The sequence below is a fragment of the Mustela nivalis genome (assembly GCF_964662115.1).
Source record: "Mustela nivalis genome assembly, chromosome: 14".
Classification (NCBI taxonomy): domain Eukaryota; kingdom Metazoa; phylum Chordata; class Mammalia; order Carnivora; family Mustelidae; genus Mustela; species Mustela nivalis.
The window spans coordinates 57,245,705-57,268,424 of record NC_139033.1 but is presented as its reverse complement, the minus strand read 5'-3'; the positions used below and the strand labels follow the sequence as shown (position 1 = coordinate 57,268,424).

Below are 22,720 nucleotides of genomic sequence, written 5' to 3'. Positions count from 1 at the left end.
ATAAACTTCCTGCCCCCTTTGCTCATCTTTTCTTCTTCTGGGACTCCTATGATGTGAGTGTTATGCTTTATGGAGTCACTGAGTGCTCTAAGTCTATATTCATGACCCATTATTTTTCTTTCTCTATTCTTTTCAGCTTCATTATTTTCCATAATTTTTTCTTCTATATTACTTATTTGTTCTTCTGTTTCTTCCATCCTTGTAGTCATTATATCCAATCAGTTTCACATTTCAGTTATAGCATTTTTATTTTTATTTTTTGGACTGACTAGTTTTTAATCTCTGTAGTGAAGGACTTCCTGGTGTCTTCTGTTTTTCTCAAGCCCAATTAGTGTCCTTGTGATTTATTTTTTAAATTCTGGTTCAGACATATTACTTATGTCTGTTTCAATAAGATTCCTGGTCATGACCTTTTCCTTTGTTTAGGATGAATTCCTCTATCTTGGCATTTTGTCTAGGTCTCTGTCTTCTTCTCCGTGTAAGGAAAGCCTGTTATGTTTCCTGCTCCTGAGAACAATAACTTTATTAAGAAGAGGTCATACACTGTCCAGAGTCTGGTACTTCAGGAAGTGTTTCTGGTGGATACTGTGTGCATTCTGCTGCTGTGTTTTGGTTACTCTTTCCCTCAGGTCAGTTCTCTGCAGAATTTCTACTTGCCTGCAGTGAGAAGTGTTTAGATCTTATCCAGGGTATGGCAAGTTTTACCCCACTGTTCGCTGGGCCTGCTTATTAAAAGAGGCCTGATCCTATTTCCACTGGAGCTGAAGCTCTCCTGTGGTCAGTAGCCTTGGTGCTTTGGCAGGGGTGGGGTGTGTGCTGGTCTTGTGGGGGAGGTGCCTGTTGCTCTGGCTCTCAGACTCACCCTAGTAAAGTAGCACCTGCAGAGTGCAGTGAGGCTAGGCTTGGTGTAAGTGGCTCAAGCTTCCACTGTGGGTGCTGTGCTGCTCAGTGAAGTCTGTCCCATGTTGATGGGTTAAAATGGCATCAGCCTTCTCCTTTGTCCCCACGGAGGACAGCAGTAGGTGTCCAAGAAGCCCTCACAGAAGAGCAACAAGTCTCTCCTCATGTGTCCGAGGCATCTCTCAGATTCCTGCCTTTGCTTCTTCTAGGTCTGGGCCATCTGCTTGCCCGGCACCACTGTGTATGTGTGTTTGATCTCAGGCATACTGGCTGTTTTAAAACTCCAAACTTTCGGGACCCAGTGCAGTGTGGACCCATGCGGTCCTCTCGGGAGGGTCTAGCTGCGCTGGGGCTTGTGCCATGTTGTCCCAGAAGGGCGGTCACTCCAGTGCACAGGAGCTTACAGTGTAAAGGGCAGCATGAGTTCAAGTTAGATGCCCCCAGAACCCCATTGGGCTTCTGGTAATGGATAGGACAGTGCAGTGGCACCTGCTGGCTCTTTTGTCCCAAAAGGCAAAGCCACCTCTCCTAGATGCACTATAAGAAGGGAGAAAATTTCTCCCAGTATATTCTCAGACTGTACCATCTGTTCCCAGGCTTCTACCCCCCTCCTCCACAGGATCACCTTTACACCCACCAGGCTCTACAGCCATAGCCTAGAACTCAAAAACTCCAGGGTTTAAGCTGTATGGGTTGTAAACACTCAACACAATCAGTCCCCTAGTTTCTCCAGTCAGTGGATTTGGGGATGAGTTTTCCTTGTGTGAGGCCGTGTGCTTTGCTCGCTGTCTCAGAAGTCTCTCTCTCTCTCCCTCTCCTCTCTCTCTGCAATCAAGGCTTCCTCCCCTCTGCAGCAGACACAGTCCTTTTCTTCCCTAGATCATATGTCCATACCTGCTACGCTCTACACTTTGGCCTCTTCTCTCCTTCCAGTTGTGCAGCTTGTTCTGTTGGTCCTCAGATTGATTTCTTGGGTGTTCAGAATGATCCAATATTTCTTTAGCTGTGTTGGAGGAACGAGGAAAGCATAGGGTTCTACTGCTCTGCCACCTTAACTCCATTTCTGGAGGCTGAAGGTCTGAGATCAGGGTGCCAGCAGAGTCAGGTGAAGGCCTTCTTCTGAGTCAGACTTTGCTTATTGTCACCTGGTGGAAAAAAGTGATTCGACATCTCTTATTGCATATCTATAGCCAGAGATCATCTTAGAAAAACTGTGTTCACCATTTTCATTGAAAGTACTAAGTTTAATTTTAGCTGAATAATAAAAAAGTAAAACCAAAAAAATAAAATTTCTGTACATTGCAACAAAATATATCCATATCTAAAATTCTCTCTAAAGGTATTAAAATATGAAAAACTGAAATAGTGATATTTTTGATACTCATTACAACATTGGACAATCTATTAGAAAGGATGTATGAATAAACACAATTACAGACACTCCTACCCCCATGTTTTTCTTAGCTTTATTATTTTTAAACATCAGGGTTGCTAACACTTATGTTCTGTTTTGTAACCATTATCTCCATAGTTCTTTAACCTCAGTGCTGTTTTTTAATGCATTCAATGCTGCCCAATAGACTCATTATAGACTCATTCACTTCATTTGTGAAGTCTATGTTGAATCACATGTAGATGATTCGCTTTTGTCTTATGATGATTTTTTTCCCCTTAGACTGAATCTTTAAAGTCTGTTTTTCTCTGAGCTCTTTTAGAATCATTCCTCTCTAATTTCTTTGAGACAATGAGACAATTTCTTCATTGTCTCAAAGAGTTCATTTTGAACTCTTTTTGTATTTCTTTGGGTAGTTCCTCTTGTAACAAAAGACCCTGGTCTGCCTCTTGCATGGGCTTCTTCCTTCCAGGTGAGTATTATATCTGTGTCTCTGTGTTTGTGTATTTTATCCATAAATCCTCTGTGGGTTCCCTTCTGGGAAATAGGAGCTTTTATTTTATTTAAGATTTTATCCATTTATTTGACAGAGAGAGACAGCAAGAGAGGGAACACAAGTGGGGGCAGTGGGAGAGGGAGAAGCAGGACTCCCCCTGAGCAGGGAGCCCCATGCGGGCTCGATCCCAGGATGCTACGATCATGACCTGAGCCTGAGGCAGATGCTTAACGACTGAGCCACCCAGGTGCCTGAAATAGGAGTCTTTAAGCTTACAGACTACCTACCCATTGATCAACAAGTACACCAAAGTCTGGAGCCTTCTCAGATGGGTGGTCTTTAAGTCCCTTGGGTCAAAATAATAGAGAATTTCCCTGACCTTGATTGGAAATATTCCCCATGATTTTTATCATGATTTTTATCATGAGGTCAGCCTACTGTCTTCTTGCATGGCATAGATTCTCACTGTGGTAATTTGGAGTGATCCTTCTCTGGACTTCAGCTACTTTATTCTCTCTGGTATCCAGGAATTAGATACTAAAATGACATCTTTTTCTTCCTCTGAATGCTGTAGGGAGATGAGGTACCAGCTCTAATGAGATAAGACAATCAAATATAATTGGATTGTTCTTAAGCCAATTAAGAGTAAGTGTGTAAGGATAATTAAAATGGGATTAAACACCCTGTGTGGCTACAAATTTAGCAATAAGTTCATCTGCTCTGTCTTTGTTCCAAAATTATGGAACATGTTATTGTTTAGTTGGACATCTTTGAAATAGATTTTCTTTTGGGTTTGTCATTAAAAATTATGTGCCTCTCTGAATCTTCTTTTATCAATGATATTCTTAAAGATTTTGAACCATACTAAATAGTAATCTACAGCATAAGTACTGCTTTTCACATTGCTTACAATATATTTTTCAAAGTCTTACAATTTTCTTTTTTCCCTAGCACTCCTCTTCAGTCAGAATAACTCTTGGTAAATGACCTCAGCTCCTTCATTTGAGATTATTTAGGCCATAAAGGAGAATTAAACAAATTTTTTCCTATATTTCTCAACATTTCTGTCTCTAGGTTTTGCCTTTGCCTCCACTGCTGAGAAAAGAAGCTTCTCCCTAATTCTTCTCCCCCTTTTTTTTTTTTTTTTAGTTAGGAAATACTTTAAACATATAGAAAAATACAGATACTAATAAAGCAAGACACCTGTTCCTATCTCCTTGACCAAACAAATGTTAGAGTTTGTCAGATTTGCTTTAGATTTTTTTTTTTAATGATACGAGTTTTGTACTTTCTTGTGTCATATTGGTTGGTGATTTTTTTTCTATTTTTTCTTTTTCTTTCTTTGTTTTTTGTTATGTTCCGTTAACCAAGGTATAGAGTACTCCATTAAGTTTTGATGTAGTGTTGAGTGATTCATTAGTTGCTTATAACACACAGTGCTCATCACCACACATGCCCTCCTCAATTCCTATCACCCATTTACACCGTCCCCCACTTACTTTCAAAAAAACCCTCAGTTTGTTTCCTGGAATCCAGAGTCACTCATGGTTTGTCTCCCTCTCTGATTTCTTCCCATTCAGTTTTCCCTCCCTTCCCCTGTGGTCCTCTGCACTGTTCCATATATGAGTGAAATGATATAATAATTCTTTCTCTGCTTGACTTCTTTCACTTAGCACAATCCTCTCCAGTTCCATCCATGCGGATGTAAATGCTGGGTATTCATCCTTTCTAATGGCTGAGTAATATTCCATTGTGTGTATGGACCACATCTTTATCCATTCATCTGTTGAAGGACATCTTGGCTCCTTCCAGTTTGGCTGTTGTGGACATTGCTTCTATGAACATTGGGGTGGATCTGCCCCTTCTTTTCACTGTGTCTGTGTCTTTGGGATAAATACCTAGTAGTGCAATTGCTAGGTTGTAAGGTAGCTTTATTTTTAAAGTCTTGAGAAGTCTACAAAACTAAGAAGCAACCCATGGAATGGGAGAAGATAATTTTTTTTCCTCTTATACTGTTCTTGTTTGTCCTTATTTTGAGATAAAGGTATATTAACTTGAAAAAGTGAATCGGAAATATTTCTTTATAAACATGTTCTCTAGAATATGTACAAAATGGGAGAGTTCCTTAACAAACTGGTAAAACTCATTGTTAGGGCAAATTATATATTCTGTATGTATGTGAAGTGGGGAAGATTCCTGTTTATCCATTTTTTTAAGTTTCTGCAAATTTATTCAGGTTTCCTATTTTAAATTAAATTTGAATATTTATAAACCTGAAAATAGTTGGTCTTCAAAGATATGGATAAAGTCATAGTATTTTATTATGCCACTTAAAATCCATTTTTCATTATGTGCCATGTATACTATATCTAGAATTATGTCCCTACCTTTCATTCCTCTATATTTATACCAAGTCTTACCAGAGGTATATCTGTTTCATTAGTCTAATACAAAACAAACAAACAAACAAAAACCCCTTTTTTTGGTGTTGATGGTCTTCATTGTCCTTTTCTATTTCATGAATGTATACTCTTATTTTTATAATCCTTCCTCCTTTCCCAAATTTTTCTTATTTATTAACTTCTTGATTCATACACTAATCCTTGAATTTTCAGTATTTTTTTCCTACTGTGTAATAGATATACTTTATCTTTTATACTGAGTTGCATTTCACAAATTTTGGCATTGTCATTTAGAATCCAAATATTTTCTAATTTCTATTAAATTTTCTTCTCTTTAGCTTATGAAATACTTAGAAATGTGCTTTTGAGTGTCTAAATATACAACAGATGTGGGAGGATTGGAGAGTTGCTGTGTTTGTGTTATTGCTACCTAATTAGATGAAATTTAATACTGTTCATCATTATTTGTAGAGACTTGCTGGTCAGTTCTTGTGTGTTTTACTGTTCCTTGAGTGATGACAAACATTGCTTTCTAACAGCTCAGTGCAGTGCCTTATGTTTAATTCATTGGTTCAACAATGATTATTGAGTTGTTAAAATTCTCTTATTAAGACAAGTTTTTTGTCTGGTGTCTCAGTTTCTGGTAGAAGATGTTAAGACTTACCACTAGCATCCTGTAATGGCACTTTCCCTTTTAAGTTCTCTCAGTTTCAAGTTTTTGAATGATATGCTGCTTAAAGGATTGCAGATTTAAGGTCATTTTATCTTCTTAGTGAATTCATCCTTTTATGATCTTTATCATCCCCAACAAGGTTTTCTACCTTTGTTTATGTTGTCTGATGTTAATATTGTTATATTATTTTGTTGTTTTGAGTCTCAGCCTACTACATGTTTATTTCATTTTCATCCATTCCTTATGATTTTTAAGTTTATTTCTTGTAAGCAGCATGTGGCTGGATTGTATTCCTTTTTAAATCTAGTATGAAAACCCATTTATATTTTTTTTATTTTGTTTGACTTAATTTTTAATTTTTCCCCCTGCTTTTATTCCTTCCATTTGATGCACTGAGATTTCCTTCCATGCACTTATTTGGAAATATCACTCTTTCTTGTTGCTTCTAATGGTCACCTCTAGAGCTTTAACCAAGCAAAGAACTAGTCTAAATCTCTCCTTCCCAAATCAGACCGGGCTTTGTGTAGCACTCTCCTTTCAGTCAGCTGTCCCATCTTACATGCATTATTTTCCATTTTATTTCCTCTTTATTTCTTTTATTTAACTCTCACTAGTCTTAGTATTATCCTTCAAAGCTAATATTTACTTGGACACGCTCTGATCTATTAGTCTCTTAGTTGACCATGGCTTCTGTAATCCATTTATTTCTTCTTTGATTTAATTTCTTCATTTGTTGTGAACAGCCACTAATGATTATTTTAGCAAGATTCTCTATTAGGTTTCCTTTTTTTTTTTTTTTTTAAGATTCTTTATTCATTTGAGAGAGAGACAGAGGACAAGCAGAGGGGAGAGAGAGAATCTCAAGCAGACTCCCTATTGATTGTGGAGCCTAACTAGGGCTCATTCTCAAGACCCTGAGATCATGACCAGAGCTGAAATCAAGCTTGACTGAGCCACCTCGGTTCCCCAATCCTGAAAATGTTCCTATATCATTGCCATCATCTAGATTGATGCTTATATTCTCTTGATCCTTTGAAGATATTCTACTGCTATCTATCATTCATTGATAAAATTTCTGTGTCTTATTATCATCCCTCTGGATGTAATCTGTTTTTCTAAAAAGTTGTTGTAAGATACTCTTTTTGTTTTTGATGCTTTGTAATTTCAACACATCCGTTGAAAGTGGGTATTTGTCCTTCTTGAGATTTAGTATATTGCGTTATCCAAGAACTCATAATTTTTTCAGTTCTAAAAATATGAGCCATTAGCTCTTCAAATACTGCTTGCCCTCCATCTGCTGTTTTGAATCTCCCATCGATGTTCATTCTGACTGCTTATGCCATTCCCCATATTTCTTCACTATCCTATTTGGACCTGTCATTTTTTATGCTGCATTCTAGATATTTTCATCAACTCTGTGTTTTAGTTAATAATTCTTTTCTCTTCGGTGTCCATTACTTTTTTTTGGTTTAAAAACTAAATTTTCATTTCATTTTCATGTTCTGTCTGGTTCTGTTTCAGAGTTGCTCATTCTTTCATCATAGTTCCCTGTTTACTAATAATGACTTTTATTCTGTCTTTTGTCACTAATTATTTAAAACAAGAGTTGGCAATTTTTTTTTTTTTTTTGCCAAGGGCTGAATAGTAAATATAGGTCATGCAATTTCTGGCATAACTATTCAACCCTGTATTGTAGTGCAGAGGCACACCTAGGCAGTTGCTAAACAACTGGGCATTTACTATGTTCCAGTAAAACTTTATTTACCAGAACAAAATTTGGATTGGATATAGCTCATGGGCCATAATTTGCTAACCCTTGATTTAAAATATACTCTATTAAAACAGCTCACATTCAAGGTGTTCTCATAACTCAAGTAACTGAAAGTAATTCTTCTCTTTGATGCCTCAATTGGCTGTTTGTTAGAGTGGATTATCTTCTTGTATGTCGTAATTTTGAGTTGTCAGAGCCTTCTGTTGAAGCTCAGTGTACCTTGAGTTGTAGAATTATCCTTCGAAGTTTGTTGGTATTTTAGACCTTGAAACTAATATTTTTATAAAGGATTGCTTTTTAAATTATTACTCTCAAAATACCCCGAGTAGGAATCTTTTGAACTAATCCAGTGCGTAGTGTTCAGCCTGATATATGAGAAATCACACAACTCTGAGCTAGCTATCAATGCCTCTGTTAAAATTAACAGAACTCTTAGTATTATTATTATTGATCTATGGTCTTATAGAGTCCATAAAAAATTGTAGTTGTTAGCATTTATGCTCCCAAAGTTTTTAAAATTCTGCTTAATTGGAAGACCATAATTAAAATACTTCTTTGTCTTAACATGATGCTACTTTGACTAAAATATATAGATGGTATTGAGTGAAGTATACATTATGAAAATAAAATACAAGTAAGACAGGATAAAACTGCAAAGGAGCTTTGGAGAGTTCTTTCTGAAATGTCACTTTTAAAAGTGACCGCATTAGATGTATTATTGAATATGTTCAATATGTAGATATATGTGTACGTACATGTGCATGTTTTCCCCAATCTGCAGTGAATTAATGCTCTTGCTTGTTTATCACAGGACACTTGAAATGGACCAAAGCTGAGGACATTGACATAGAAACCCCAGGATCTATTCTTGTCAACACTAACTTGAGGGCATTAATAAATAAACATACATTTGCTTCCTTACCTCAGCATTTTCAACAATACCTCCTGCTTTTGCTCCCAGAAGTGGATAGGCAGGTAAGTGGGAGTTTTAAGACATTTGATATTAGTCACAAGGTATATTATCATGAAGTGGCAGTTCCGTTATCAAAGATGACAGATACATATGTGGACCATTTCTATAACAGTATAGTCTATTTATAATATATAGACTGTGGTGTGTTTAATTTGCCAAAACAGAACCATTTTTATTATCAGTAGAGAGCCAATTCAAATTTTAAAAAATAGCACACTGCTGCGGAGTGAAAACAACAGACCTTTCCACATTGGAAAGGGAAAACAAAGAAATCAAACATTCCATTATCAAATAAATCTTTGAAGTAGCTGCTCCTTTGCCTGGAGGGAATATTGAAGTGCAGCAATAAAAAGCCAGGGTTTCTAAGAAATTATGTAAATGTTTTTATTCTCAACTCTTTCCAAAAAGCATTTAAAATTTATGTTTGCAGTTGCCTTCCGAGACTCTATCATCGTGAATATGATTGCCTATAAATAATCACCTTTTATCTTTTTTTTTCAGTATAACTGGAAATGCTTTAAGTTTATTTTTGTATTTTGAAAAGCCTCTAAAATAAGGAAATACAAATATAGACTCATAATAGCAGGCATCAATCATCCTCTAAAGCTGTTTCCTTAGAAAAGGAAAAAATATTTCATCACATAAACTTTTATTAAATTTCACAAAAGTTATTAAACGGCAACTAGGAAAAATTTCCTTGTGATTCTTATTTCAATAAATTTTGACCCTGTATATAGTTTCCAGTTGATGGACATAATGTATATGTGTTTATGTATTTGCATTTCAAAATGAGAGGTACATCCGTATACTGAAATGAGCGAGATTGATTCAATATTTCCATATGACTTTGAATAAATTTTCTTAGCTTTTTATTTGATTCCATTTTCTACTAACTTAGCTGCCTTCTTTCGTATATATTTAAAGTGTGATGAGCTGTGGTTTTCTACCACTCATATGTATCTCTTTGGTGGGGATTATTGTTCACATTTAGGAAAAGATTATTTTGATTTGGGGCACATTTCTGCTTGCGAGTTTGCCTTCATTCCATGAAAATTTGCTTAATGTTTACTATGAATATGCTATGTTTTAGGTACTTTGGAGTAATGGAAAGACAGTAAGTGCCTTTTAAGTATTTATTGATGATTAAGTATGCTTTAGTTGGATACATAAGTTATATTTGTGAATAATCAAAATGTGAGGTAGAAGCAGTTAAGACTAGAGGGAAAAGCACAAGGTATACTGAGCTTTCATATGCAGAAGGGAAAAATCGGAGACAAATTAAGGTCCTTGCATTGGGCCTTGAGATGTAGGCAGGATTTGAATAAAATAGATGGAAATCTATCAAGTGAAAAGTTCAAAGATACAAAATCGAGAGCTATTTTCGTGGGAGTCTGGATTGTAGGAAGAGCAGTGCAAAAGAATCTGGACAGACAAATTGGAATTCAATTTTGGAAGATTCCTTGTATGAGGCTAAGGAGTCTGAACAGTGTTCTCCCTGTGTTTGCAAAGCCACGGAGGGCTTTTGAGCACAGCTGTAATAGAGTAAGATTGTTGCTTTTTAAGAAAATTATTCTGGCAGTATTGAAAGGGAATGTAGAGATGGGAAGCATAAAAGTGGGAAGGGTTCTTAGGAAGCAATTTTAGTTGTTCCAGAAAAGCAAAATGAGGGCTCGAATTTGGAGAAGAGTGTTGAAATTAAAGAGGAGGAAGATAATGTGATCATCACCATCATTATCGAGTGGTAGCACTTTTACATTTTGTCAAATAGTACTTGAACAAGGTGGAGGGAGAAGCCACTCATCTCTCAGGTTTTACATTTGTGTAGCAGAGAACTGAGTTTGGAAGTTAAGAAAAACTTTTTTTAGGGGGGATTGGTCAAAGAGACTGATTTATTAGCTCTAGAACCATTTCCTTCATCTCCGCACACGAGTGGTTCCTCTTGTTTACAGGTCTGTCCGCAGCTCCGGGAATAAGGTTTGGCACACCGAATAAATCTTTTGGAATGAAGAAATGACAGACTGCCCTAGGTTTAGCCTGATATTTCGGTAAGGCCAGGCGAGAAGGCCAGAAGTCCAGGCGAAGCCTAGTGTTTTTTTCAACCTGTAGCAATTTCTGTTCATTCCTTCCAGTCAGCATGAGAAGTGTAAATGAATAAGGCACAGTAGCTGTCCTCATATAACAAGCAGTTCACCAGCAGATTACTCAGGCAGTAGTTAGGGAGCGTGCGCTGTGTACTCTATACACTTTGCTAAATACAGAAGATGAAAGGGGAGAAAGACCACCTCACGCTGATCTACAGTACACTACGCTCATTACTAGGTTAAGAAGTCTAATAACTGGGCAAACCAAATTAGTGTAATACCAGGAAGAGCAACACAAATGTCAAAGTAGACTTGTAAAGAAAGTCTTCTGTAGGTACAGAGGATGAAGACATTTTAATCAGAAACTAGTACTGGAGAAGATTTTATAGGTGGAAAGGATACCTCAGTTGAGCCTTGAAGGACTAGTAAGGGTTTTGCAAGTAGAGCCAGTGGAAAATGAATTCTGTAGAGGGAGAGCATGTCATTTATAAAGATCTGCTGCTTGTGTGTTCCAGAAAATTTAGTAGTTCTGTATGACTGGCTCCTCCTATGGGGGGAAAGCGGGGAGCTCCTCTGCTGACAGGGAGTGGGTTTACAACTTTGGTGACCTGCTTGCAGGTTAAGCTCTTTGAACTTTTTCTGAAACCAGTGGATGCCATCATAGAGTTTTTCAAATGAGAAATGACCTGCTTACAATAATGTAAACAGATATTTTTATGCCTGGACATAGGGGAAGGAAAAAGGATAAATGAAGTGCACTCCGTATTTTCTCCTAGGAGCTAGTAACCCTGTGAATGATGGATTGGACAGGCAGAAAGATAAGACACAGGGAAACTGGGTAAGAGACAATTGCAGTAGTTGAGATATGAGATAACATATGACCTTGGGCATTGGCCTTGGAAATGAGAAGAAAGGACTGAATTCCAGACATAGTTTTCAACCTACTTGAGTAGGAATAAATGACAGATTGCCTGTGGGATAGGGTTGTAAAGGGTCTAGAAGGCAACTGGATATTTTATCTAGGGTGACTTGGGAGAACTGAAGGGCTCTATGGGCCTGTCAACCATTTGATACCAGGAAACTTAGAGCTCGGCCTCTGCATGCTTTGCTGGAGGTGAGCTGACGCACCCTCTCTCCTGTCAGGAAGGGGCAGGAGACTTGATGCAGCAAGCTCCTCAAACTGCTGCTGTTTCAGTACAGCTTAGAAATATCCATGGGGTTGAATACCACCACTTTCTGGGCCAGAATGACTGGAAAAGGCATGCAAATGTGAAGCTAGTTACATGGATTTATTTGAACAGTGGAAAGTACTATAATTCTAAGAGATACCTCAGAATTTCACTTGTGAAAGCTTGTCTTTATGTATCTGTACAGAATGTGAAAGTCCCGGGTTTCTTGTTTCCTTCCTTTGACTCCCCCGGTTGCTGCCAGATTTCCCCCCTGAAGCAGTCCCTACCAGCCTCTGTCTGACTCTAGACCATTGAAAGCTGGGGATCATTCAGTAGTTACATCTTCAAATATGGAAGCTAGGTTTCCCTTTTATCTTATCAGTGCCAGTTGTCATTCTGCCAACCTGTCTGGTGTTTTGTTTTTCTATATTTCTACTTTTCTGTCTTTCATAAAGGCCTGCTTATCTTACATTTCATATATATTATCTTTTGGTTGTTTTATGACATTTTCACAACTAGCTTTATATGTATTTTTACTCTCCTTTACACATTATACTGCAAATAACAGAAATACAACTCAAACTGCTTTAAATATAAAGGGATTTATTGGCTTAGGTAATTGGAAGATAGAAGTTAGAGTGGGCCCTGGTTGGTCCTGAGATTTACTTATTGTCAGGAACCCCTTCCATTATTATTTAATGAATTAATTTTAAAAATTGTCTTTCTTCTTGTTGGCACTATTCTAATCCCCCCTTTTTTTTGTTGTTTTTTGTTTTTGTTTTTGTTTTCTAATTCCCTTTTGTGATAGGATGGCTACCTGAATCAAAAAATGGGTACTTGCTTCTTGGTTCACATTCATGGGGAAAATGCTTCTTTCTGTCCTAGTATTTCAAGGAAAAGGTCTCAATTCACACTACTGGTACTACTAAGATCACACAACCACTTCTTAAACAATGCCTCTAGCTAAGGAAATGGAATATGCAAATTGTTTAGAGCCACTAGACCTACCCTTGAACCTCAGTGTGCTCACCATCTCAAGTAAAAGGGCGCACTGTGATAGAGGTCAGGGCTACTTTAGAAATCTGGTTTTTAGGAAGTTACATTAGAGAATACACAACTGGGGTGGGGGAGAACCTTGGCAGTCCACTAACAGTGCCCACTCCAGGGGGTAGGTATTGAGTTTGGCTTTAGCAGGTTGGATTGAGATGCTTCTACTGTATAAAATGTTGAGAAGTAATTATACAGGTTTCAAAACTGAAGGAGATGGAGTTAGTTTATAAAATCTACATAGATAATGGTGTCAGCTATGGGTTTTGGTGAGGCTACCAGATACAGTCATCCCAGAGGAATACGTGTATTTATGAAAGGGTGTGGATGAGAAAGAGTATGGGAAGGAGCCAGGGAATAGACAGGAAGTAGCAAATACTTCAGAGATCATCAAGTGCAGGTTGTAGACTGCCAGCAGTGCCAGATGGACGGTAGGAGGTCAGTGGGGAGTAGGTGGGATATCTTTCCTTTGCCTTTCTAGATCCACCTTTCAGCCTTCGTCACTCTGCTTTGCTGCGGGACGCTAAACCACGTATGGACTAATGCACCAGGGGGACATATGCCTTCTGTATTTTTTTTTTTAATTTTTAAATAACCAGACACTTTTAGAAATTTGAAGATACATTAGAGAATTACTTTCCAGCCTGGTAATCCTTCCAGGACCCCCCTTCCTCCAATATATTATGACTCTAATATATTTGCACCTGGCACCTATTCATTGGCACATCATTTTTATTTGTCCCAATACTGCTGATGTTTACTTGATCATTTTGATTAAAATGTTCTGCAGTACAAAGTTACTTCTTCCCTCATCTTTAAATAGTATTTGGTGAGGAGTTTCTTTTAAATGATATAAATATCCTTCGTCTTCAGACCTTCAGTTTATTCATTTATTTGTATCTGTACAGGTTCATTGTTTTTCATGTCTTCACTAGATTACTATGCTCGAATTGCCCCACAGTTGAGAGCCTGTCCAAGCTGGCTTCTGTATCTTCTGAGGTCTCCATTGCCTTCGAATCACTTCATTATTTTGAAGCACATCGCATTGTCCCAGTTTCTTCTTATACTTTTCTTGCCCAGGCTCTGGAACTAACCCTTTCTTCAAGGAGCCATGTTTCCCTTGAGTGGAGGATGGTACTTAAGAATCAGGAGCTCACAGCACGTGTACTCTGTAGTGTGTGTGTGTGTGTGTGTGTGAGAGAGAGAGGGAGAGAGAGAAAAAGAGACTACCTCCTAACCTCTGTATCAGGGAGACAAGGAACATGTTACAGAAGAAAGAGCGTAAGTCTTTCAAAATGTATAAACACAAATAATTTATATTGACATTTATTTCTATATCTATGTCTCTATCTTGTAAACTAGGAATTTACCTCTAGTCCTAATCTAATACCCCATGATTTATTCTAGTTTTCTCTCTTTCCGTAGCTGACACTGACAGAGAGAAACCCTGTTTTTTATTACTCTTAACATATCCAAATATTTGGTTAATCCCCTTATAGGTAGCCGCTCTTTCATACTGCCCCATGGATGGTCGTCTTTACTACACTCAGGCCTGGACTCCGTGGCAAGCTACTTACCCACCCATCCTGCTCAGGCACTTTTCCCTTCCGGCTTGACCTCTGACACTACATATCAGGCCGCTCCTCTGGGTAGGCGGTGTTCCTCACCGTGCAATGGCTCTGCAGCTCCTCTCTGGGCTTCCCTCCGTGTGGATACTACCTCACCCCGCTAGGCTCTGTGATGGCACTTTGGGCCGTCGTGCGTCCCTCTGCTCCTTTTCTGGCATAGGGGCCTATATTGTTTGGAAGCAGGAAGAGAAGGCCGGATGGGTTTTAATTGGGTTCGGCTCTAAGGGAGCCCCAACAGAGCTTTGGGCTAAAGAAGAGTGAGATTGAGAACCTCACCAGCCCTGTGGCTCAGCACGTGATGCATCCATCCACCAGCTCCTATCAGAAGGTCTTCTCCCTGTAGCTCTCTTCCTGTCCAAGTTCTGACAAACCCTTTCTCCTGGTGTCCTTCAGGTTCAATACTACTTCCCATTATTAGCTTTAGTTTCCTGAACTATCTTTGGTGGTTTGCTGCACCCTGACCATCCCTTTCTTTGTAAGTAGTCCCTTTAATCCACCCTCTTTAAATGCTGCTAACTTGAATGAGCCGTCTGTGCCTGCTGGGACTCCTGACTGACAGACTTTGTCAAGATGCAGAATAATACGGATGCAGGCGAATTCTACTGGTGCAGGGAAGGGCTGGGTATATATTTCACTCATTCATCCAACCAGTGTTTCCTTAACACCTATTATGTGCCAGATAAGCACTGATAATACAAACACTGAGAGAGTAACAGTTCCAACCCAGAGAGAGGTGATGGTTCTTGAGGGGAGACAGAGATGTAAAAGCCTATCGTTACAGAACTAGGCCATGGCGGTGGTATACACATTGTGCTATAGGAGCAATGAGGAGATAATCATATTTTGTAGGTAGGAGTTAGAGAATGCTTTGAAGAGAATGTGTCATCTAAACTTCATCTGTAAATATGGAGGAAGTTTACCAGGAAAAGGAGTGTGGTAGGCATTTCGAGTAGAGGAAACCGTATGTGCCAGTAATAATAGTGATGATATATAGTGCTAAGCCTCCTACATCAATTATCACTAATTCTTGCTGTAACTCTCTAAAGAGTTCATATTATTAACCCCTTTGTATATCTATGTGGATAAGGATCGGGGAGAAAAAAAGGATTTACCCAACTTCTTCCAAGTAAAAACGTAGGAGCCAAAATTTGAACACAGATTTGTCCGTCTCCAAGTTCATGCTCTTTGTTCTGCATGGCGTCCCTTGCCCTCCAAACATGGGCAGAGAAGTACCTGCTCCCCATCAACATAAAAGTTGAGATGGAGGGCTACAGAGGAAGTAAACTGAGTTTAGAAGGGGGAGGTTGGTGCAAAGCTTTAAAAAAAAAAAAAAGGCCTTTTGTGTCTGAGCAATGTAGAATCTATGAAGATTATATGTTTGCAGTGTGACATTGTTAGATTTATATGTTAGAAAAGGATTCTTTTGAAGGAGTGAAGCGTGAAGTAGAGGAGAGAGATTCTCCCACTTTCCACCTTGCTTTGCTTTAGTCATTCTGTCTTCCTTCCTGCCCCTCAGACCTACACCTAACCTTCTATTCCTCATCCCTGTGCTTGCCGAGAGCGCTGCTAGAAAAGCTTCAGGGCATCTTGAGGCAAGGTCCGCTTCTTCTCATCCCCGTGAGTGTCACCTCCTCACAAAGGCTTTTCTTGTTCTCCCTCCCACGCCCAGTAGCCTCTGCAGTTGTTCTCGGACTTACTTTTCTGTTTATTTCCCTCCCAGCACTCAACCATTGTCAATAATTACTTGCTTTTGGATTTGTTCATTTGTTTTCCCTCATGAGAACCCAGGACAGTGGCTTTGTGGCTTTCTTCTAGACCCTGTGCCTGGCATGTAGTAAGGGTTCAGTAAATGTTTTTGAACGAATCAATGAATATAGGGTAGAAATCCACTTAGAAGCTAGTGTAACATGTCGGATAAACCCAAGAACATAGCCAAAACCATTAAAGAATGAAAAAGGCCTATTTTGTGAGACATTAGTTTGCTATTGTTGCCATAACAAAATACCACAGATTGGGTGGCTTAAAAACAAATTTATTTTCTCACAGTTCTGGGAGGCTGGAAGTCCAAGATCAAGGTGCTATCATGGTTGGATTTTCCCGAGGCCTCTCTCCTTGACTTGCAGAATAGGCTCCTTTTTGCTGTGTCCTCACATGGCCTTTTCTCCATGTACCCACATCCTGCTGTCCCTTCCTCTTTTCGTAAAGACATTAGCCATATTGGATTAGGGCCTTGCCCTACAACCTCGTTTATGCTTACTTTCCTTTGTAAAGGCATTGTCTCCAACTACAGTCACCCTGGAGGCTGGGGCTTCAACAGGAGAACCCGGGGTGGGGTGGGGGCACAAGTTAATCCAACACAGACATTTTAGAGATAAAACCATCAGGACTTGGTCATAGGGTTTGGGTGAGAAGGAGGAATTAAATATGTAGTTTAGGCAGTAAGTGTTTATTGCACATTTGAGAATAGCAAAAGATTGTTATGTCTTAAAAGCCAGGGTAGACTTAAACATGTTTTTGTCCAAAAATTGAGGTTGTCGATGGGAGAAATTGAAGGTAGAAGCAAGAAGATTTGAAAAAATGACCAAGTTTTAGAATAGATGGGGCCAGGACTGTATTGGAGGAGAGGCTGGTTTAAGGGGGAAAAAAGTACTGATTGCCGAGATGAGAGAGAAGCAGGAATGGAGGAGTGAGGAAGAGCCAAACAGGAAGCACAGAGGGAAAGTGAAGGACTTTCAGCTCCATAGGGGTGTGTTTGCTCAGCCACTAGAGGCTTATGGGTGTCAGGAGAGTACCAAGGCTTTGGAAGGCAGCCTGAAGGGTGGTTCTGAGGGTCCATCCTGGTGAAAAAGTGATTGCTCATCAGCCTTGAGGCCCCGTGTGAGGTTAGACGACAGTGGGTCCTGCTGGTCTGCTTCCATGTGTTTTGCTCCAGCCGTGCTAAGGTTTTGTGTCTTTGACTTGGTACTAGATGTGCCAGGAGTTGGATTTTGCCAAGACTGGAGATTTTTTAAAAGTGCACATTGAAAGAGCTGAGAGATTTTAGGGAACTCTGAGGTGCTTGTTGGAATGGTTGATTATGGGGTCCGGGCTTTAGGGAGAGAAGTTAGGGTTGGAGGTCTCAGGGAGATGAAAACATGGCACCAAGGGAAGAAGGATATGTCGTTGAGTGAAACAGTATAGGGCCTCAAAATAACACACTTCAGGTGTAATCAGGTTTTGGTAAACACATAGGTCAAAGCTATCTTTTTGGCCACCACATGTTGGTTCAGAGATCAAACCCAAAGAAACTAAAGGGTGAGAGCAGCGTTAGTCAACACTAGGGAACAGGGAGAATTGTAGCTAGTTCTTCCTTCAGTTCCCAGGTACGAATATTGCCTGAATAAATTCAGTGCTTATGTTTGTAGCTGGACATGCCCTTGTGCATAACTCTCTGCAAAATATGCCTGGATAATTTTTAGAAGTTCCTTGCATATATACATAGCAGATCCCTCCTTTCTTTAAGAATTTGTACTTCATCAACTGTATCTACATGGAACAATGCTGTGACCTTTTAAAATATACGTAGCAGTTGGCGGAATAAATGTCAACTAAAGTGGAGTCATATTTAAGTTTTTATTACACTTCCCAGTTGAACATCACTGATGAATAAGTTGTTGTCATTTCTGTCATCTGTATCATTTTAAGTAATATTCATTTCTGCCTCCATGTGGTGGTACTGGGACTATTAGGGCTGTTTCTCCAAACACTGGCAAGACCATCCCCCAACTGCTTCTAAATAAATTATGCCTATTATTTTTGTCCAAATGGTAATTGCAGCATTTCAATCCATTCTTACTAATCTCCCAATTTTGTTCTGCATTCATATCTGTGTCTCTATGGTCTGTTAAATGACTAGCCACGGAAGGATATGTACTGTGTAGGCTCTTTAAAATCCTATCTAGCTTTGTGCTCTTCAGGTTTTTGCACTCACTGGCAATAATGCACATAATTTTAACTGTGGAGAATGTCATTAAACTAAAATGGAACATTTACACAGTTCCTTTTGCAGAGAATTTTGGACTAGGAAAATGAATGTGTGTGTCAGACATTTTACAGCACATGAGAATGTGATTTATTGATTTCTGATGGCTCTGTTGGCATCAGTGTATATATTTAAAGAAGTCACGCAGCCTTTATAAATGCAAATGGGAAAGGGCTTTCCATCTTTTTCCTCCATGGAAATAGCTCATGCATTTGCAATAACTCAGGCTCCTCTTAGAGATTGCTCTATGTACTGTATATATTGATTTAAAAATTATACCGTTATTTTATTCAGCAAATAATGTTTATAATGAAATGTCAATTTACCTAACAGATTATAGAAATTCAAAAGTATTAAAGATATGAAAAAATACTGGTATCTTAAGCCTTTAGGTAAAAAGTAAGTGTGTACTTGAGATGTAATTATTTTAATGGAACTGACACTAGCTTTTTTTTTTTTTTCCCCTGCTCCTGAAAGCATATCTTAAAGTACTTAGAAAATCCAATATTCCTTCTAGCCTAAGTCACTTACTGGCGATAGTAAATCATACGTGGCCAAAGATATCCTTGCAGACCACGCCTGATATTTCCATGCTCATCATTTGAGCTGTATGCTTATGGAGGGCAGTAATACTATCTGGATATGACCCATGTCTTAGCTACCTGGATAGTTAACATCAAATCCTGTTTATCAGTATCTGCTTCAAAGTAGGTCAAATAATGTGTAAGACTGGATTGAAGTACATATGTGCAAGTAATTACATGTCATAAGGCAATCTGACAAATGGAGCGGATTTCAATCCTGTGCATAAGGAAGTTAATTGAGGAACCTGCATTCATTTAGTCTGGAGAACATCCCATTCTGTGCATGAAGCCACTTTCTTCCTCCTTTATAGGCTTTACTGCGAGGCAACCTCATGGCCTGAGAGGCCATCTTTGGGCATGTGTGATCAACTACGTACAATCAGGCATACTGGATGATTAACTGTTTGGTACTGTCATTTAGTATTTACATAATCACCTTTGTTTTCATCTTATGGAGGATTTAAGATAATATGTATATGTGTGATACTTAACTCCGTTTAATGAGAATGGAGAGCCAGGAACTTTAACTTTGTTTCATCACACAAATGAATAGAGCTTGAGAAAGGGAGTCATGCAGATGGCAGATTACACGTCAGTGCCTGTGCCTGTCATTTTTAATAAGGGACATTCTAATGTCCAGGTCACGACGGACCATTATGAACAGGTGTCATACAGTGACTCACCCCTAAATTAGGCTCAAGGGTAGAAGGAAGAAAATGAAATTTCACTCATTAAATCACCTTTAGAACTTGCAGTAATTAAACCCCATTCAAAAAATATAGTTGCCTAAGAAAACACTTTGGTTCCATTTGCTAAATTTATTAAAGATGGTTGTAAAGAAATAAAGAATCAATTATAAGCAGGGAGTGAACAGTGTAGTAGTGTTGGAAACTCTAGATTAAAGTGACAGCATTATTTAATTCCCTTCCCTGCTTCTAAATTCCTTTAAAAAGACACTGGCTTTTCCCGTTATGTTTCTTTATCAGTCCTAAAACCTAGGGGAAGAATGCCATCCAGACGCCAGAAACCTTGCGGACTTTCTGCAGGAGATAATGCAGGTGAGGCTAGATTGAGCTAAGATTACTAAAATGAAAGGGGCTGCCTGGAAAGGAACCCTCTTTGTGGGGTCTGTCTGAAAGGGACTGCAGATTTCTCTTAGACACAACCAGGTAGGAGTGGTCGGGCTGGAGGAAAGGGTGGAGCATTGCAGAGATCTCTGTACTGACTCTTACTTTTCCTTGGGAAGGCTCATTAGCACTTAGTCTCTGAACAGCAGGGGGCCACTGCGGAGGGGGGGGGGGGGGCACGTTTGCAGGCTGTGCTTGCTGATGGGTTGCCTTGTGTTCTCTGTCCAAAAGCTTGCTGTTTTGCTAGTTAAGAGGAGGCCTAGTCTCGTTGATGTGTGTCCTTAAATATATGATTAAGGCATTCTTTATTAGGGAACCAATCCCTTTCCTCACAAGGGCCAACCCTCTACTTGAGCAAGTATCAGTGGGATACACGTGTACTTTTTGCTGATCCCTTTTCTGAGCCAGGAGATCTATACCAAGTCCAACAAAGTTTCTGACAGAAGCCATCTCGGTAGCTAATACTGATCCAATGCCTACTGACCTCTCACTTGAGATGAAAAGAGAGAGAGCAGTAATGCGGCATAGGAAAGATTTAGCAGTTCAAAAAAGAGCCCCAGTGTGACAATTCAAAGAACAAGACTACTACAACAGGATACCAATGGTTTTGAGAACAGTTGTTAATAAACTGGAGATTTGTGAGAATTCAGTCATTTTTACAAGTATTAACTCAAGTTTTACAGTGGGCCATGCAGTGTGCTGGCCAGTAGGGACATCATGTCACACAAGACTCTGTGCATCTGCCTTCACGGAGCTTCCGGTCCAGCTCCGGAAGTAGTACACGTTCACAGAGCCGCATAGGCATATCATTTGGGAGACACGAGGAGAAGCTTTCGAGGGGCATCTAAGTGAGCCTGATCCAGTTAAGTTACATGAAAGCACTTTGATGCTTTGAAATCTTAAGATATCTTTGGCAGAACCGGAGCCGTGCTCAGTCTCTGCAAATTCCTTTCATCACTGAGGCATGTGTTTTTCTAGTCTGACAGGTGGGAATGGACTCTGTGAACACTGGGTTCTGTTACCTCTATTCATTTCAAGTAGTCCTTACGTGGCTTCTGGTAAGTTTGCTCACATATATACACTGATAAAGACTCAGTGGAAGAACTCCAGAATGTTCTCTCTGTGGTGCTAAGGTACACTTCCTTCGAACAATAATTGCCTTCTTTTCTTCTGACTCTCAGCTTCAGGGTCTGGTTAGCCCTGTAGTTGGATGGTGGTGCCATTTACTGAGGTGGGTAAGATTCCAAGATCTTATTTTCTGTTTTGGACATGTTGTCTTGGAGGTTCATTTGAATAATCTTGAATAATGCAGAAATTTTGAATAAGAAGTTGGCTCTATAAGCATGAAGGTTAAAGCAGAGTTCAAAGCTGGAGTTTGAAGAAAAGAATTGGCAGCCGCCAACATCTAGATGTTAGTTAAAACCATGGATATAAATGATAATGTATATCATTACCAAGGTTTGGGCCCAAAGCCCAAGATTTCCAAATCTTAACGGCTGAATAAAAGAGCTTTAGCTGGCAAAGGAGAAGAGAAAGTAATAGCCAGTGATGTGAGGGACAGGAAGACCATGCGTGTATCACCGAAGTCAAAGGAATGAGTATTTACAGAGGAGGGTGTGATTTATTTAATATTTAAGTATTGCATAAGGTGAGGATTGAGAGTTAACTATTGTATTTCGTATATGCTATTTACTGGTGATCTTGACAGGAGCACTTTTGGAGGCATGGTAGAGAGGATATACCAGTTTGGAGGATCTTCAAAAGAAAATGGAAAGAGAGAATTTGGACAGAGCGCCATCTTCCCCTTATATGTGAAGTGAATAGAGAAACAGAGCAGTAGGTCCTAGAACTACTTGTTGACTGCATTGAGGTCAAATTGCTTTTATAAGATCACTGTCATAAATGAGGTCTTTTCTGCCATAATAGAGTTGTAGGGTTTGGTGTATTAGAAAGTTATTTTTTTCTTAGCCTTCTTACTCAGTGTTTGATAATTTTGAATTGCTTTTCATTTTAGGCTCTTGAGTTTCCCAGATAATCGTACCACTTACTAAGGATGGTGATTTTATTTCCTTTCTAATTAGTATACTTTTTAGAACCGTTTCATTTATTTGATAGGTAAGAAGACCAGATTAGAGTTTGATGAGGATTGAGCTAAAGAAGGAAAGAATATAGACAGATTTGTCTTTTAAAAATTTTGGTTATGAAGTGAGACAGCCATAAGGAAAATAGAAACAGCATAATTTAAGGATAAAAGTAGGATTTTGTTTATCTGACTTATTTGAACAGTTGGGAGAGGAGTTTGCGTGTTTGGTGATCAAAGAGATAGAGGTCCCTTGAGAGGGAGCAGTTAAATAAGACAAAAATGGGAAGTTGGTTGCTTATTATAATGACCCCTTAAAAGGCAGGGGTGGAGAAGGTAGCAATCAAAGCCTCAGTGGAGAAATTTTTCCGTAGA

The 22,720-nt window shown here is 39.0% G+C and overlaps 1 protein-coding gene across 2 annotated transcripts in view; it reads left to right on the top strand.

The window, feature by feature from the left end:
- ASXL3 (ASXL transcriptional regulator 3) overlaps positions 1–22,720 on the top strand; it is a 187,131-nt gene that overhangs the window by 108,410 nt on the left and 56,001 nt on the right. For both annotated transcript variants that reach the window (XM_082699674.1, XM_082699673.1), the window contains one exon: positions 8,447–8,610. In XM_082699674.1, the coding sequence (XP_082555800.1) occupies positions 8,447–8,610 (164 nt within the window). The remainder of the gene's footprint in view (positions 1–8,446; positions 8,611–22,720) is intronic.